This window comes from Gasterosteus aculeatus, chromosome 10 (genome assembly GCF_964276395.1).
Source record: "Gasterosteus aculeatus chromosome 10, fGasAcu3.hap1.1, whole genome shotgun sequence".
Taxonomy (NCBI): domain Eukaryota; kingdom Metazoa; phylum Chordata; class Actinopteri; order Perciformes; family Gasterosteidae; genus Gasterosteus; species Gasterosteus aculeatus.
The window spans coordinates 354,763-370,575 of NC_135697.1; the positions used below are offsets into that span (position 1 = coordinate 354,763).

The 15,813-nt window shown below is 44.2% G+C and overlaps 1 protein-coding gene across 1 annotated transcript in view; it reads right to left on the reverse strand.

The window, feature by feature from the left end:
• Positions 1-2,307: 2,307 nt before the first annotated feature.
• Positions 2,308-15,813, reverse strand: part of sh3bp5lb (SH3-binding domain protein 5-like, b) — a 48,711-nt gene continuing 35,205 nt past the window's right edge. The window contains exons 5-6 of the mRNA XM_040188998.2: positions 5,378-5,551; positions 2,308-4,803 (exon numbers count right to left, since the gene is read on the reverse strand). Of these exons, the coding sequence (XP_040044932.2) occupies positions 4,189-4,803; positions 5,378-5,551 (789 nt within the window). The 3' untranslated portion in view covers positions 2,308-4,188. The remainder of the gene's footprint in view (positions 4,804-5,377; positions 5,552-15,813) is intronic.

Sequence of the window (15,813 nt, forward strand, 5' to 3'; positions counted from 1 at the left end):
TATTTTAAAGAGCAATACGTATTTCAACGAAACCGCTTCATTCTGAGCTTCACGGTTAAGGTACAGATAATCATTGAGACTTTTATTTTGAAATGATGGAATTGGGTGAGGGGGGGTTGGGAGGCAGAATGTTTGTTATTCAAACTAAGACGTTTTTTATTAATAGGCCTCATCACAAACATTACAGTAAGAATTCCCTCCATGGGGCTTTTATTTTGAAATTATTGGATTGGGTGGGGGGGGCAGATAGAGGGAGTGAGGGTGAGGAAGGGAGGGGTGGTGAGGAAGAGATAGCGAGAGGAGGAGAAATAGACAGACATACTGAGTGATTGAGAGTGAGAAGAGGTCAGGGGGGTAGGGGGGCGTCTTCATCATTTGGTCTGTTGACAGAAATCATAGCTGCGTTATGTGACTCCACTAATCAGGTAATAAGAGCAGCTGTGAGTCACAGACAGAGATACTGCAGCGTGTGTGTGAGTATCCACGGCAACGGCGCACCTGTGCTCATTAACGCAGTGTTTTTCTGCCGCGAGAGGCTGTCAGGTGTGCCGTGAAAAAAAATCATTTTTTACATACTGTCACTTCATAGGTGAAAAAAAAAGCGCCAACTTGTGTGTTTGTGTGTCGTCGCGCTGTTGGTGGTATGAAGGCTCAATACTCGCCTCTGCCTGTGGGTGGCGGTACGCAGCGTAATTAATAGGCAGATTTGCTGAGGCGACAATTTAAAAAAGTGAGATTTAAGGCGTTTGCGTCTGCGTTGTTGCATCGACGCACTCGTTTCAATTCATGGTTCTGCGTGTGTTGCAGAGCGATTCACCTCCAGAACAACAGGCAGAGTGACGTGTTTTGTTGAAGACGACCTGGAGAGTCACGTCTATTTATTTATTTGTTTATTTATTTATCATAGACTTTATTGCCCCGTGCATCGACACTGATGCTTTTCATCAAGGACACATTTGTCCCGTATTTTCCTCCACAACTTTGTACACCTCTCGACCGGCAAACCGGCATTTGCGGCGATCTCCCTCCGTGAATCCAACCCGCTTCTACAACCCGCACATGACGGCTTGTATAAGAGGTCATATTTGCGCATTTCTTCCGACAAAAGTTCTTAAATCTGATCCGTTCTCTCGTAAACATTCTTCGTTTTAATAACGGCGGTATCGGGCTATGAAAGCGGAAATATGAGACTCCGTAAAGGACGTAGTTAGCAGACCAATCCCAGCCTGGTGCGCTGCGGGAGGCTTGCGTTGCTGACGTAAGCCTAGAAAAATGGGTCAACACACGCAAGGACGCAAGGAGGTGGGAAAAGCGACGCAAGGGACACGCAAGGGGGTCTTGCGTCTGCGTCGCTCTGAAAACGCAGAAGCATAAACTAGGCTTAAGAGATACCTGGGCATAAAGCCTGTGCCATCTTGGCATTAGGATGATGTTAAGTTTAATGAAACACAACAAATAGAACAATCGTTTCCCTGATTTCTTAGAGTATATTATGCTCATGCTGAAACTATGTTTGGGATTGATTTTCATATTATTTCCGGTTGTTGAGATTGACTTTGTGTGCCTTGACTCAAAAAAGGTTGAAAAACACTGCATTAACGAGCTGCTGAAAAGGACAGACAGGAGTTACACAGAATCCACACCTCAAACAAGTGTCCTCTAGCGCAAAACTATAAGACGTTTTTGCAAGACCCAAGACTCTACCAAACGCAAACGTGTGGTTTTTATGTCTGTCCGGTAATAAATACGGCTCCTGTCGCAGTTTACAAAACATGTACCTCCTGGATTTTTGGAGAAATATGTCGGCAGATTTGTATTTGAGCCTATGGGGCAGCTTTCAGCATTCCAACGCATCAGCAGGAAAGGCATTTTCTAGTTCACATTGATCCCCTCTATGCTCATGTATATTTCCATAAGATATTAGTGTATAGGTTTTGAGAAAAGTAAAGATGAAATCAGTAATAATGACATCATATTCGTCTTTTCTCAATCTTTGAACTGTGTTTAAACCAGATCCAAAAAGGATAACACTCTGCTTCTACTTGATCCTAGTTCATGTTGACCTCCTCTTTGCTCATGTATATTTCCATGAAATATTAGTGTAGAAAAGTAAAGATGAAATCAGTAATAATGACATGATATTCGTCTTTCTGTTGTTTACAATTTGGTATAGGCACTTAATAATAGATCATTCTTGTTCTTGGTCACACATACTGTGAAGGTATTTAATATGAACAGGACTAAGGGTTAAAATGTTATATTGTAATGGTACATACACACAAACAGAAGGCCAAGACACGCATAAAGTTGTACTTTGACTGTCATATATACCCATTTTATCAATATCATACTTTATTTCATAACATTCCCATGTTACAGGACAGTGACAGAGACTCGACTCACCCGACAGCAGTTCTTTGGAGGAAAATGTATTCACGTTTGTTTTGCCGCAGCAGCCAAATTGGACATGAGTGGGGCGGGTGAGAGAGGAGAGGTTACAAAGAGCAGATCTAGCACGTGGCCTGTAGTATCTGCAGGAAGCGATTCGAACAGGTACGGGTAAAGGGGTCAAACACATTATTAGCAGCAGCCTCCACGAAAGACTCCTTTGTCTTTGTCCTGCTCGTCTTGACTCCCATGAAAGGCTCCTCTGTCTTTGTCCTGCTTGTCTTGACATTGACTGTCCAAATCAGTATAGATTTCAAATATTGTGTTTTCAAGGTGTTCTTAATTTTTTGAGCAGTGTATGAAGATCCGGCCACATGGCTTCAGACAAGTGAGGGAGAGGCGGCGTTACTGAGAAAAATGCTGTGAATCAGAACATTTTGGGATTGTTTTGCGTTTTTTATGTCCCAAAGCACAAATAAACACAACCCCACCTCCTCACAAAGCTCCAGAAAGGTGCCCAATTTTTAATGGATGCAGCACAAAGCACATTTCATCCTGTTGTGGCCTTTCCGCTCTCTCTGATAAGGCATTAGAAGCAAAAAAAAAAAAAACCTTCTCTCCGCCACTTTTACGCTTAACGGCACAAAAGCAATGAGGATGGACTGCACATCCTTCTTATTGGCTGGAGAACCAAATGTTCTTGTATGACACCCAGAACCACAGCAAAATAAGAAGACTGAAGAAAATACCGTGCAGGTACAAACCTCACCACACACTTCTGTTAGGTCACAAGTGATGATTGAGATGGATTTTTTTTTGGACCATCCTGTACATTAACTTGTATTTGTAAGGTTTATCGAAAAGATGTTTTACATGTATTACAGTGCTATAAGTTGCCTTTCTAGTTTTGAACATTATCATCAACAAAATGGTACAAAAGTACAGACTTCTTTGGCAGAGACGCAAAGGTTAACAGTGACATGCAGGTTTACAGAACATGGGATGTAAAAGACACGGTTTAGAACCAAAGTTTCCATCAATCAAGTGTTCTATTGACCAATATAAATGATCATCCATGCTCCAACAAAATCAATGTTCCATCAAACTTTAAAACAGGCACATTTATCCACCACTGAAGACACACCCTGCATCCTCTTGCTGTTTGTTTCATGCAATTGCGTTCACGGTTCAGCGTGTAAAGCAACAGACGTGATGAACCACTGCAGAGTACACAAGGGAATGCAGGTCAGTGCTCCCGCAGGACGGCTCTCTGTTTATTGCTGCCAGATACTCAGTGTGGCCCATGTTCCTGCCAACCTTCCTGCTCTTGCCAACTGCCTTGTCTGGGCAGCGTGTGTCGTCAGTGTCAGCATCTCCATTTAAATTTCCCTGCCATTTTGCAAAGCGCCGCACAGTTAGAGGGATTTGTTTCCTCTCTAAAGTCCTCTGTGATCACTCATTAGAAGTCATCACTATGATCCTCCCCTCCTGGTGACTATTGTAAATGGACTGTACTTGTATAGCGCTTTTCTAGTCTTCCGACCACTCAAAGCGCTTTAACACTACATGACATCATTCACCCATTCACACCCATTCATACACTGATGACAGGAGAACCATACACAGTGACACCTGCCATCAGTAACTAACATTCATACACTGTAGTCGCAGCTACAGGAGCCATGTTGGGTTAAGTGTCTTGCCCAAGGACACATCGACATGCGGGTTAGCAGAGCCTGGGATCGAACCGACAACCCTCTGATTGGAGGACAACCGTGCTCCCCACTCACCCACAGCCTATTATAGACTGACACTTCTGTGGTGCTGCTTGATGAAGCTCTCCTGCTTTTCTTTAGTAACGCCTCCCTTCTCCTGCTGGGACTCGTCAGTCAACTGCTGTCTGGTGACTGGCTCTGGTTTAGGCTTCCTGCCACACTCCCACTCCTCACTCAGAACACTCCCAGCCTCGTTCATGTCTCCCAAGTGTTCCACCGAGTCACACTCCTCCAGGTCAGAGGCAATGGCCTGCAGGCTGATGAGAGACATGCAGTCTGAGCCGGCAGGCTCTGCCACCGGCTGCTCCCTCTGGCCCCAGCCACTCTCTCTGTGCCTCTCCACCCACAGCCTGGTTTTCTCTCCGTCCGCCCAGTTGTTCTCTACTCCGCTGACTCCTGCACAGCTGTTCCTGATGCAACTCCTGGTGTGATTCTCAACACTGGCTCGGACCTCAGCCTCAGCACCTACAGGGGAGCTCCGACCCCCGCAGACTGACGGACGCCGCCCGGTGGCCCTCATCCGCCCCCTCTGTGTGTGGATCTGCTCGCTGATCAGCTCCAGGTTCCGCAGGGCCACAGAGTAACGTGTCTTTACCTTCGCCACTTGCTCCTCCAGCAGAAATACTCTAGCCTTATGATCCTGAAAAAAGTGAACCAACGGAGTCATTTATATTTTTAATATAAACTGAAGGGAATATGACTTACAAAAAACTGTAGTCAAACCACCAACGTCAGTCGAAGACAAACTTCTTATTTTTTACGTCTATCTATCGTCATGGTTAAACTAACCACTGGGCCGCGGACTGGTACAGGTCCGTAAGACATTTGGTACCGGGTCGCACTACAGAACAGACCGGATTCTTTCCTGATTACGTGCGCGCGACCTGCTTGACATATTTCCCAAGCGTCAAGCGTTTTTTTTCACCTTATACAATTGCCCACTACTCGCTGAGAGCGCGCAGCTACACCTCCTCCCCACCCCCCTGGGCTGGTTATTTCGTCAGCTTTATCCGTTCCGTGAAATATTGTCTAACATGAAAACGGTCCTTGAGGCAAAAAAGGGTTGGGTACCCCTGCTGCATAGGGTCTAAAGTACATCCCGTCCTTTACCTTGCACAAATTCTGCTGATTTAACATGGCAGCTGAAACTTAAGGTAAAGTACATCAGTGAAAAAGCTGATGAATCATGTGGAGTATCTGCTGCTGGTACAAACCTCCAGAATGTGATTGAATTGAGCCTTGAGTTCAAAATACGGCTTGGATTTCAGGATGACCTTCTTTAGAGCTTTCTGGAGGGTCTGGACTCGAGCCTCAGCTTCCTGGCAGAGCTGTGTGACGCGCTGGTGCTCTTGCTCACTGTGGAAACGCTCCTCCTCTGCCTCGTTCACCTGAGCAGCACAGGAACAATGACTCTGAGGAACACGTAATCATCACAGGATCACAAAGGAGCTTTTGTGTTCCATCTTAGAAATTTATGATGTAACTCCTCAATCTGTCTAAGAGAATAATAATTGGTGACATGCACTGAAATGTTTCTACAGAAGGTCAGAGATGAGAAATGCAGGCATTATCTTGCTCAGGCATTATCTAAAACAAAAACGAGAGAAGACTAAACAAATATTTGTTGGAACAATGAAGGATTTTGAGAAACTGACGTGTCACTGAACGGAGGGCAGAGTGCGGGGGGGGGGGGGGGCAACAAGGACAAAAGGTAATTTCTCCTCTTTTGGAGTAACTCAAGCAAATTCAAGAACACAGTGTTAAATTAAATGAATCCTGAATGCAAATATTTATCTGGGATATAATTGAATTATGCATTTTACTTAAATAAAAGGGCATAAAGATTGTATATTTGGTTTGGCTTTTAATTTAGAAGAATGAATTCATAACCCGGATGACAGGGTGTGTGACTGAGGGTGAGTGTCCATATGAAATATTAGTGATACTAGATGTGGCAAGAAAAGGGTGTGGAAGAATACAACTGAGAATACTGGGGAAATGTTCATATGACATTTGGGAGGTTACAGTAAACGATGGTGCAAGACTTCAACTGACACTATGCTTGACTTAGATTCAGATACAGATCCAGAGAGTAAGTACTTCAACAATGGGAGAAATTGTGACTACTACACGGAAAATCAGTTAAACGAAAAGTTTGGGTCAGAACACAATATAAAGATAATACACTTCAATAGTAGAAGCCTTTACGCTAATTTTTACAAGATTAAAGACTACCTAGACCAGTTCACCTCACCGTTCAGTGTAATCGCAATCTCGGAGACCTGGATTAGAGAAAGGGGTGGAATTTGAGTTGGATGGTTATAATCTGAATTATGTAAACAGAGGCAACAAAAGGGGAGGGGGAGTTGCACTTCATGTTGATAGAAGACTTAAGTTCAAGATTGTTGAAAGTATGACGGCTGCAATTGATGATATATGTGAATGTATTACTGTTGAAATAGATATGGGGAAAAGGAAGAACGTCATTGTCAGCTGTGCATACCGGGCTCCCAACAATAGCATAGAGAAGTTCAAGGAGGTGATGGAGAGTATGGCTACAAACACCGAGCAAAAGGTAACTTTTCTCTGTGGCGATTACGACATCGATCTTCTGAATCCTAACAAACTAACACCGATAGAGAAATTCATGGATGCAATGTACAGCAGAAGCTTGTATCCTACTATTACTAAACCTAGTCGAATTACATTTCACTCTGCAATACTTATAGATAATATTTTTACTAATAATCTAATAGATAATATAGAAAGTGGATTATTATTAAATGATATTAGTGACCATCTGCCGGTGTTTGCAATCTACAGCGGTACACCTAGGTTGGCTGAAAGGAATGAAATGATAGAAAGGAGATTAAGAACGGTTGACAATCTAAACAAGTTCAGAAATGAATTAAGTGCACAAAACTGGAGAAAGGTTTATGAGGCAGAGGAGGTTGATTATGCTTATGATTCCTTCCTGCAAACTTTTCTGATGTTATATGACAGATGCTGTCCAATTCAGCAAAGCAGAAAACGAGCAAATCGCTCAGATAAACCTTGGCTTACAAAGGGTCTGTTGAACGCCTGTAAAAAGAAGAACTTCTTATATAAAGAGTTTATCAAGAATAGAAATAAGGAGAAAGAAATGAAGTATAAAAGATATAAAAATAAATTAACTGATATTATGCGAAATTGTAAAAAGGATTATTATTGTAAACTACTAGATAAAAATAAAAATAATATAAAGGAAACATGGAAGATCTTAAATTCAATTATAAGAAATCAATCGACCAGCTCTGGATTGCCAGAAGAAATTCTAGATAATGATAAGACTATTAATGACAAAAAGGAGATGGTAGAAGGCTTCGAATAATTTCTTTGTAAATGTGGGCCCTAAACTAGAAGAGCAGATAAACCTTCCGCAAGGGGGATGTGTAGCACATTATTTGGGCAAGAGGAACCCAGATACTATCTTTCTGAAGGACACCGATAAAAATGAAATTATTGCCATAGTTAATAACTTAAAAAAAAAACCATCAAGAGACTGGAATGGTATTGATATGACAATAGTAAAAGAAGTCATTATTAATATAGCAGATCCCCTAGCACATATCTGTAATGTTTCACTTCAAACGGGCTTCTTTCCAACCAAAATGAAAACTGCTAAGGTAATTCCGATTTTCAAAGAAGGTGAAAAAAACCTTTACAATAACTACAGACTAGTCTCCCTGCTTTCCCAATTTTCAAAAATTTTGGAAAAAATATTTGCTACAAGGATGGACAGTTTCATAGATAAACATGGATTACTCATAGATAGTCAATATGGTTTTAGGCCAAACCGGCCAAACATCATTGGCACTTATGGACTTAGTAGAAGAACTGACAAGCACAATAGTTAACAAAAAGATGGCAATAGGGGTCTTCATAGATCTGAAGAAGGCATTTGACACAATAAACCATGATATACTGCTACACAAACTGGAAAGCTATGGGATCAGAGGGGTTGGACTAAATTGGGTACAAAGTTACATAGGACAAAGAAAACAGTTTGTACAGATAGGGGATAAGAAGTCCACCTTAAGAAATATTACCTGTGGTGTGCCGCAAGGATCAATACTGGGTCCAAAACTATTTATTATTTATATAAATGACATAAGTAATGCTTCCAGGATCCTGAAAAATGTTATTTTTGCAGATGACACAAATGTATTCTGTGAAGGAGGGAACCTCGAACAGTTGTTGGAGGCGGTCTCGACTGAGTTAACCAAGCTGAAATTGTGGTTTGATATAAATAGATTATCACTTAATGTAAAGAAAACCAAATTTATGGTCTTTGGTAAAAGTAACACACAAGCAAACACACACATTGAACTAAAGATCGAAAATATAAAAATCGAAAGGGTGTTTGAATACTCCTTTCTAGGTGTAATGATAGACCACAAGCTCAGCTGGAGGCCACAGGTCACTCGTGTACACTCAAAATTGGCACGATGTGTAGGGATACTAGTCAGAGTCAGACATATATTGAATATACAATCACTGCATACACTGTACTGTACACTGTTTGCCCCCTATTTGAGTTACTGTGTGGAAGTGTGGGGTAATACCTACAAAAGCACCCTACAGGCAATATGCACAATTAAAAAAAAAGCAATACGGACAGTTAATAAGGTGGGGTACTATGAACACACAAACACATTTCTGAAATTAAATATATTAAAATTTATGGACTTAAAAGATTTTAAAACGTTACAGATTGTATTTAAAGCAAGAAACAGCCTAGTCTCAGGAAACATTCAAAGTTGGTTTAGCGACAGACTAGGAGACTATAATTTAAGAGGGAGACTGAAACTGAGGCAACCAAAGGTGCACTCTACACTCAAAAGCAGGTGCATATCGGTCTGTGGGGTGAAGTTGTGGAACAACTTACCAGATAAGATCAAAGATTGTAAACATATTGCACAGTTCAATAAACATCTTAAATTATACACATTAGCCAAATATGAGATCTGTGAAAATATTCAGTGACGGAAATTTAAATTGTATTTATTTGTGCGTGTGAGTATGCGTGCGTGTGGGTGTGTGAGAGAGTGTGTGTATGTATGTATGATATCAATCTTCAAAGTAATATATACTAATTGAGAATATGGATAAGATAGGGGTGGGTATCTATAAGCTTTTGCTTCCCTCTACTCCTTTGCTTGAACAAAATGTGACTTTTCTAATTTTGTGGTCTATGTCTATGTTGATTTTTGAATTTTTTTATTTTTTAATGTCTACATGTTCAAGAAATAAAATGCTTCAATCAATCAATAATTGCTGGGATGTAAAGATTAAAAAACGAAACCTTTACACAAACCAGCAGATTGTAGAAGACATTTTATGACATAAACCAACAGATCTATAAAAAAAATGATAATTGGTATTACAACAACTAAATAAAGATTCTAAAAGAAAAAGAAAAACGGGTTTAAATACAGAGCACAGAATTGGTGGTGAACTTTTCAACAGGAAACCACCTGATCAACTTTCCTAAGGGAAAACTTTTTGGGAAAAACACAACTGAGATAATGCGGAAAAAGGTATCTATAGAGATGTGGGACCAGGGCCGGCCGGGGACCTTGGGGGGTTGTAACAAACCAGACGGTGACTCGTTGGTGCGCTTGCTCCTGCCACAAACAGAGCAGGCGGAGACATACTCCCTGGCATCAGCCTCCATGGACGGCCACCAGAAATGGCGCTGGAGGAGAGTAATGGTGCGATGTATACCCGGATGACTAGCCAATCTGGCGGTATGGGCCCAGTGGATTACTGCGGAGCGGGATGGAGAGGGGATGAACCGGCGGTCTGGGGGGCCTGTACCAGGGTCAGGGTCCACAACAAGCCCTTGACGGATCTGGTTGTTGATGGGCCAGGTCAGACCTCCTACTATGTAAGCCGAGGGGGAGATCCGAGCAGCCTTGGTGGATTTCTCTTCGGGGGCAAACTGTCGAGACAGGACGTCAGGCTTGACATTTCGGGAACCTGGGCGACAGGAAATGGAGAAGTCGAATCTTCCAAAAAACACAAGACATGCCAACGAGCCTGGCAGGAGTTTAATCTCTTAGCTGTTTGAATGGATGAGAGGTTTTTGTGGTCAGTCCATACAATGAAGTGCTGTTTAGCGCTTTCCAGCCAGTGCCTCCACTCCTCCAATGCTAGCTTGATGGCCAGGAGCTCCCGGTTCCCAACATCATAATTCTGCTTGGCCGCCGAAAGTTTTCGGGAGAAGAAGTTGCATGGATGTAACTCCCCCTCGGGGTCGGGTCTCTGGGACAATACTGCGCCTACCCCGGAATCCGAGGCATCCACCTCCAAGTTGAACTGACAAATGGGGTTGGGCTGGATCAAAATGTGTGCAGAGGTGAACCTGTCTTTCAACGGCTGAAAGGCTTGGGCAACTTCAGAAGTCCAGGAAAAAACTGTCTTGACAGAGGTTAATTTAGTCAATGGTGTAGCGATGATGCTGTAATTGCGAATGAATCAACGGTAAAAGTTGGCACAGCCTAGAAATTGTTGGAGCTGCTTACGATTGGTTGGAGTGGGCCGCTCAGACACTGCCTTGATCTGTTCTCGGTCTGTCTTCACCTGCCTGCCCTTGAAAATGTAGCCAAGGAAGGACACTGAAGGCACGTGCACTGCATGAAAAGTGGGATTTTTGGCAGTATGCGGCACTGTAAATTGTCGTGGAATTTCAGGTTTGCGGCAATTTGCGGGCAACGCCGAAAACTGCCGTAAATTGATGTGGGCCTCCCTTGGCAGTTGTCCCCCCATGACCACCCTCCTCCTAATTCTAGGGGAGGCTTTGACATGTAAATGAAAATGCTGTGAGCTATACAAACGCAAATCAGGGTCGCAGAGGGAGTTTTAGCCCAGGTGACATTTTTTTAAAAGGTAAGAAAATCTCTGGTACAAATAAATCAGACTCAGTAACCTAATTATAGACTCTTACATTTGAGCTTGAATTGATGCACAGAGGATGTATTAACCACACATCTTCTAGCAATGCGCTCAACTGGCAGAAATGATGCTGGGTATGACGTATCTGTTCCCTGCAAGCCCCAAACTTCTATTGGCTTTCCATAAAAATGTCTGTCCGGGTGGGGATGAAGCCAGGAAACCTGTGCAAGAACATGTTTAAATGCCGTACCCTTTGACACAACATTAACAACTATAAACTGCTTCATAATGGCTGGTCGTAGTTCCGCTAGAGGGTCAAGGACGGGTTCCTCAAAACTGTTAGTGTTTCCACACCACTTAGCATGAACATATGCTGACCTTTATGCTCTGCATCTATCGATTGAGTAAGTTACATTCATATATGTTACCCGTTTACATGTCATGGCAAAACATTCAACCTCAGTGACACAAGGGTAGATCTGATGATACACTGTCAACATTGCATGTATGTCAGACTCAAGAGTGTCTGGTGGAATGGAGAAAGAGGCACCACTGTACAGTTTTGTAGGGAAAGTCGTTCGGCTGACACCAAAACACTGCTTTACATAAAGCATATCAGCTGTTTCAAAGTCCCAACCATTTGTCTTCCTAAAATACTGGTCCTTCCGTATAACAATAACCTCGTATGTGATTGGAGGACCCTTAGACTCCTCGTCCAATCACGTGTGAGGTCATAGGCATGACTCAGACAGCAGTACTTGCAAGACGAGCATACAAACATGTCTGTTACTATATTCAGAAGAACTGTATCTCCAGTTCCTTTGTTTGGTTTTTGCTGGTTCGTGAATAATGGCTGGACGACGTCTCGCCTTCAACTCGCCTTCAACTCCTCTCCGCGGTCAGAAACTTTCGGCCAGTCCGCAGACAGACGAGAAGAAACTGCTGAATGCTCTCAGTGGATCGTCTCGTCAACTCCAACAACAAACTGCCGATATCAACGAGCGGTTCGCTCCACTGGAGCGTTCGGGACTCTGCGGGTTTCTGTCCATAGAGGAGAGGATGGCGGCTCTGGAGGAACTGACTCAAAGAAGAGGAGACGGGCGCACAATCCCACGATAGCGGTAAGAATACGTTCGATGACTGCAGGCTAAGCTAAAAGTAGCGTAGCCTCAAGCTAAGCTAAGAGTAGCCTAGTAGCCTTACAAGTGAGCAGAAACAGCTTTATTAAAGTGTGTTTTCTTTGCCGTGTTGTTTACAGGAAGCGGTGCGCCGTCTTCACAACTCCGAGACGAACTACAGGCGCTACGAACCGGAGCAAGGGTCAGATTTAAAGAAGATGCTTTCATTCTGCGCTATAAGGAAATATATACGTATGGATACCGATCATAACTGTACATTTTGTTTTCACAGACTAATCTCGCCTCATAATGAGGCGGTGACCTCGTATTTTGCTCCGGGAAAAGTCCAGATTTAGACGAGTTCAGCGCGGAGTCGAGCGAGAAGAAAGAGGGTCAGTTCATATTTGCTGACTTGTTTCAGGTGCATTGATCGGTGTGTTGTGTCCGTACGCATCGCACAGTACTGATTCATTGTTGTTTTTACAGCTGCTGGAATCGAGACAAAGTGTGCTGGCTGATGACGAGGTGGAACTCTGGAAATCCGCCACCGTAGAGCTCACGTCGGACGGAGGGGACGGCGTTGTTGGCGGGGTCTCGGGGTGGATTGTACGGTCGCCACACACACACTAGGCGCCTGCACAACAGACCTGCCTCGGAAAACACGGCGCCAGTGACGGTCTACAACCCCGAGGAGGCAAACGGACAGTTTACTGAGCTGTAGTTTTTAAACCGCCTTTACCCAAGTGTGGGCAGATCCTCACTTTGTTGTTTGTGTGTTGTTAATAAAGCTCTTTCTTTGCATAAACATGTGGCAAATGTTCATTTTCTCTATAAATTCATTGATGTCCTGGTTGTTATCCTAATAATAGTGTAGTAGCCTACATAGGATGACCATGAAATGAATATACAGCATAATGAATATATAAATAAAATGGGTGGTGACCAATAACGACAGATCTGCCAACCAATCACGAGTGATTGAAAGTTGTGGTTTCATCCAATCGTGAACAAGGAAACTCAAGCCTGGTCTGCCCACGTTTGGTTTTGCTGCCAATCACGAGTGATTTTATTTGTTAGTAAGTTGTGGTTTCATCCAATAAGGAGTAAGGATATTCAAGCCCGCTCCGCTCGGCCACCCGCGGCTTCGCTGCAGTCATATGTTAATTCGGGCCATTCGCACCTCCGCCAGCTCTCCGCATACGTCATGGTTCGTTTCCGACAATTTGTGGCACAGACAAACGCGACGTGCGCGGGTTGCAAATTGTCGGAAATTGTCGGAAATTAGGGAGATTTCCGGGCGTTTACGGAGACTAAAATCTCACTTTTCATGCAGTGGTGGAACTAGCACTTCTCGGCCTTGATGAACAGGCGGTTCTCTAGGAGTCGTTGGAGAACTCGACGGACATGTTCCTTAAGGTCGGCTAAGGATCTGGAAAAAAATCAAAATGTCATTGAGGTAGACAAAAAAAAAACTGGTTCAAATAGTCTCAACACATCGTTGATGAGGGCTTGGAACATTGCTGGTGCATTGGTAAGCCCGAAGGACATAACTAGATGTTCGAAATGTCCCAGTAGTGTGTTAAAAGCAGTCTTCCACACATCCCCCTCCCAAATACGAACCAGGTGGTAAGCGTTGCGAAGGTCGAGTTTGGAGAATATGGTGGCGCCCTGTATAGGTTTGAAAGCAGAAGAGATGAGTGGCAGAAGATATTTATTCTTGACAGTGATCTGGTTCAAACCCCGGTAGTCAATGCAGGGTCGCAGTGATTTGTCTTTTTTCTGAACAAAGAAGAATCCAGCCCCGACCGGGGAAGAGGATGGTCTGATGATCCCAGCGGCCAGTGAGTCGCGAATGTAAAGTTCCATGGCCTCGCGTTCGGGGCGTGTACAGGCTGGAAGGTAGGGGTGCTCCTGGCAATAAATCAATGGTGCAGTCATAGAGGCGATGGAGGCAGAGACAGGGCCTTAGCTTTACTGAACCTAGATCATGGTATTCAGTGGGAACAAGCGACAGATCTACAGGGGAGATGGTAATGTCAGATGGAGGAGAGCGAGGAGACTGAAGTGCTGATCTAAGGCAGTTAGACAGACAAAAGACTCCAACTTTCAATGCGACGGCCTGACCAGAGGATGTGCGGGTTGTGTAGTGCAAGCCAGGGAAACCCGAGGATCATTGGAGTGCTTGAGCCAGGAAACAGAAGAAACTCAATCGATTCACAGTGGTTCCCGGAAACTATCAGAGAGATGGGAGCGGTTTTGTGAGTGATGGTAGAGAGTACCCACGTCAAGGGCAGTTACTGGGTGAAGGTAGTTGTTCCATCGGAAGATGGCGCTGTGAAGCCAAAATGGGATCCAGAAGATTCTGTTCTGACCCAGAATCGACCTAAACTAAGCTAGCTGGGGTGGTGTTGTTTATCTGAATAGTCACTGGAAGCGTGAGTCGAGGATTATCCTTAATGGTACTGCCCACCAGTAATCCTGCCTTTACTGGTGGGCTCTGTCCTTTTGGCCCAATGGGGGAGTGCGAAATGAAATGGTTCTGGGCACTACAGTATTGGAGACATTCATTGGCTCTCAAGGGACAAAAACGCTTCTCTGGAGGGAGCCTCGCCCACCTGCATGGGCTCAACGGAATCCGCCCATTCTAGCGCTCTCCCTTCTAACAGAGCCACAATGTAGGAGAGAACAAGCGAAGGCTAGGGAACACTGGAGTAAGAAACCACCACACTTGCTGACGTCTCCGGAGAAACGCTCTGGTGTGGGGAAGGAGGAGTCGCGAAAGATGGGCTCAGGTGTGGTGGCCTGGCTGGCTGATGTCTGGCAAGGTGAAATGACAGGGGAAATGTCTGGGGGGGAACAGACAGGCGTTCATGGATGTCTTGCAACAGCTCAAAGACCTGATTGAGGCGTCGGTTGTTGGCGCCCTGCTGTTCCCTTAGAGAACACAGCGCCCTGTTGTGTTCTCAGAGCAGGATTCCCGGATTGGATAGTGCACCCTGGAGAACTTCCATCCTGTTGGCCAGATTATGCTGTCACGGCTAGCTCAACTAGACGTCCCCTTTGATGTGAGGGCCCAATATGCAGACACTTTAGACAGTGGTGGAAGTGATAACAATGTTTATTGAGTACAAGTGGTGTTGTAGATCTTCGGGGGGGAAGGAGGAACCTCAGGAAAGGAGATGCACTAAATGCAGGACAAGATGGTTAGGAGGGTTAAGAGGAATGATAAATCCAATGGTGATGTTGGTAGTCCTGACTGTGTTAGATGGGAATCCGGATAGGAGAGGAGGGTGCTGGCTGTATGCTGAGGCTTTGAGTCCACGGTGGGGCGAGCAGGCAGGCAGTTAAGTGGAAGGCAGTAAAGGATCCAACTGTGTAGCTGATTCCGGCAACGGGAGAAAGACTGGAAGAGACAATGGCAAAATGTCACACTGAGAAAGCGGGTTCTCTCTGAAGAGATACGTGGAAGCCGTATTACCACACAGGAAGTGAAATAATCTGGCGAAGACTGGAGCTTCTGCAGATCCTTAAAAAGGGTGTTCTGACGAGGGTAGATGAAGAACAGGTGTGATGGCAGGAGTGATCCAGCCTCCGCC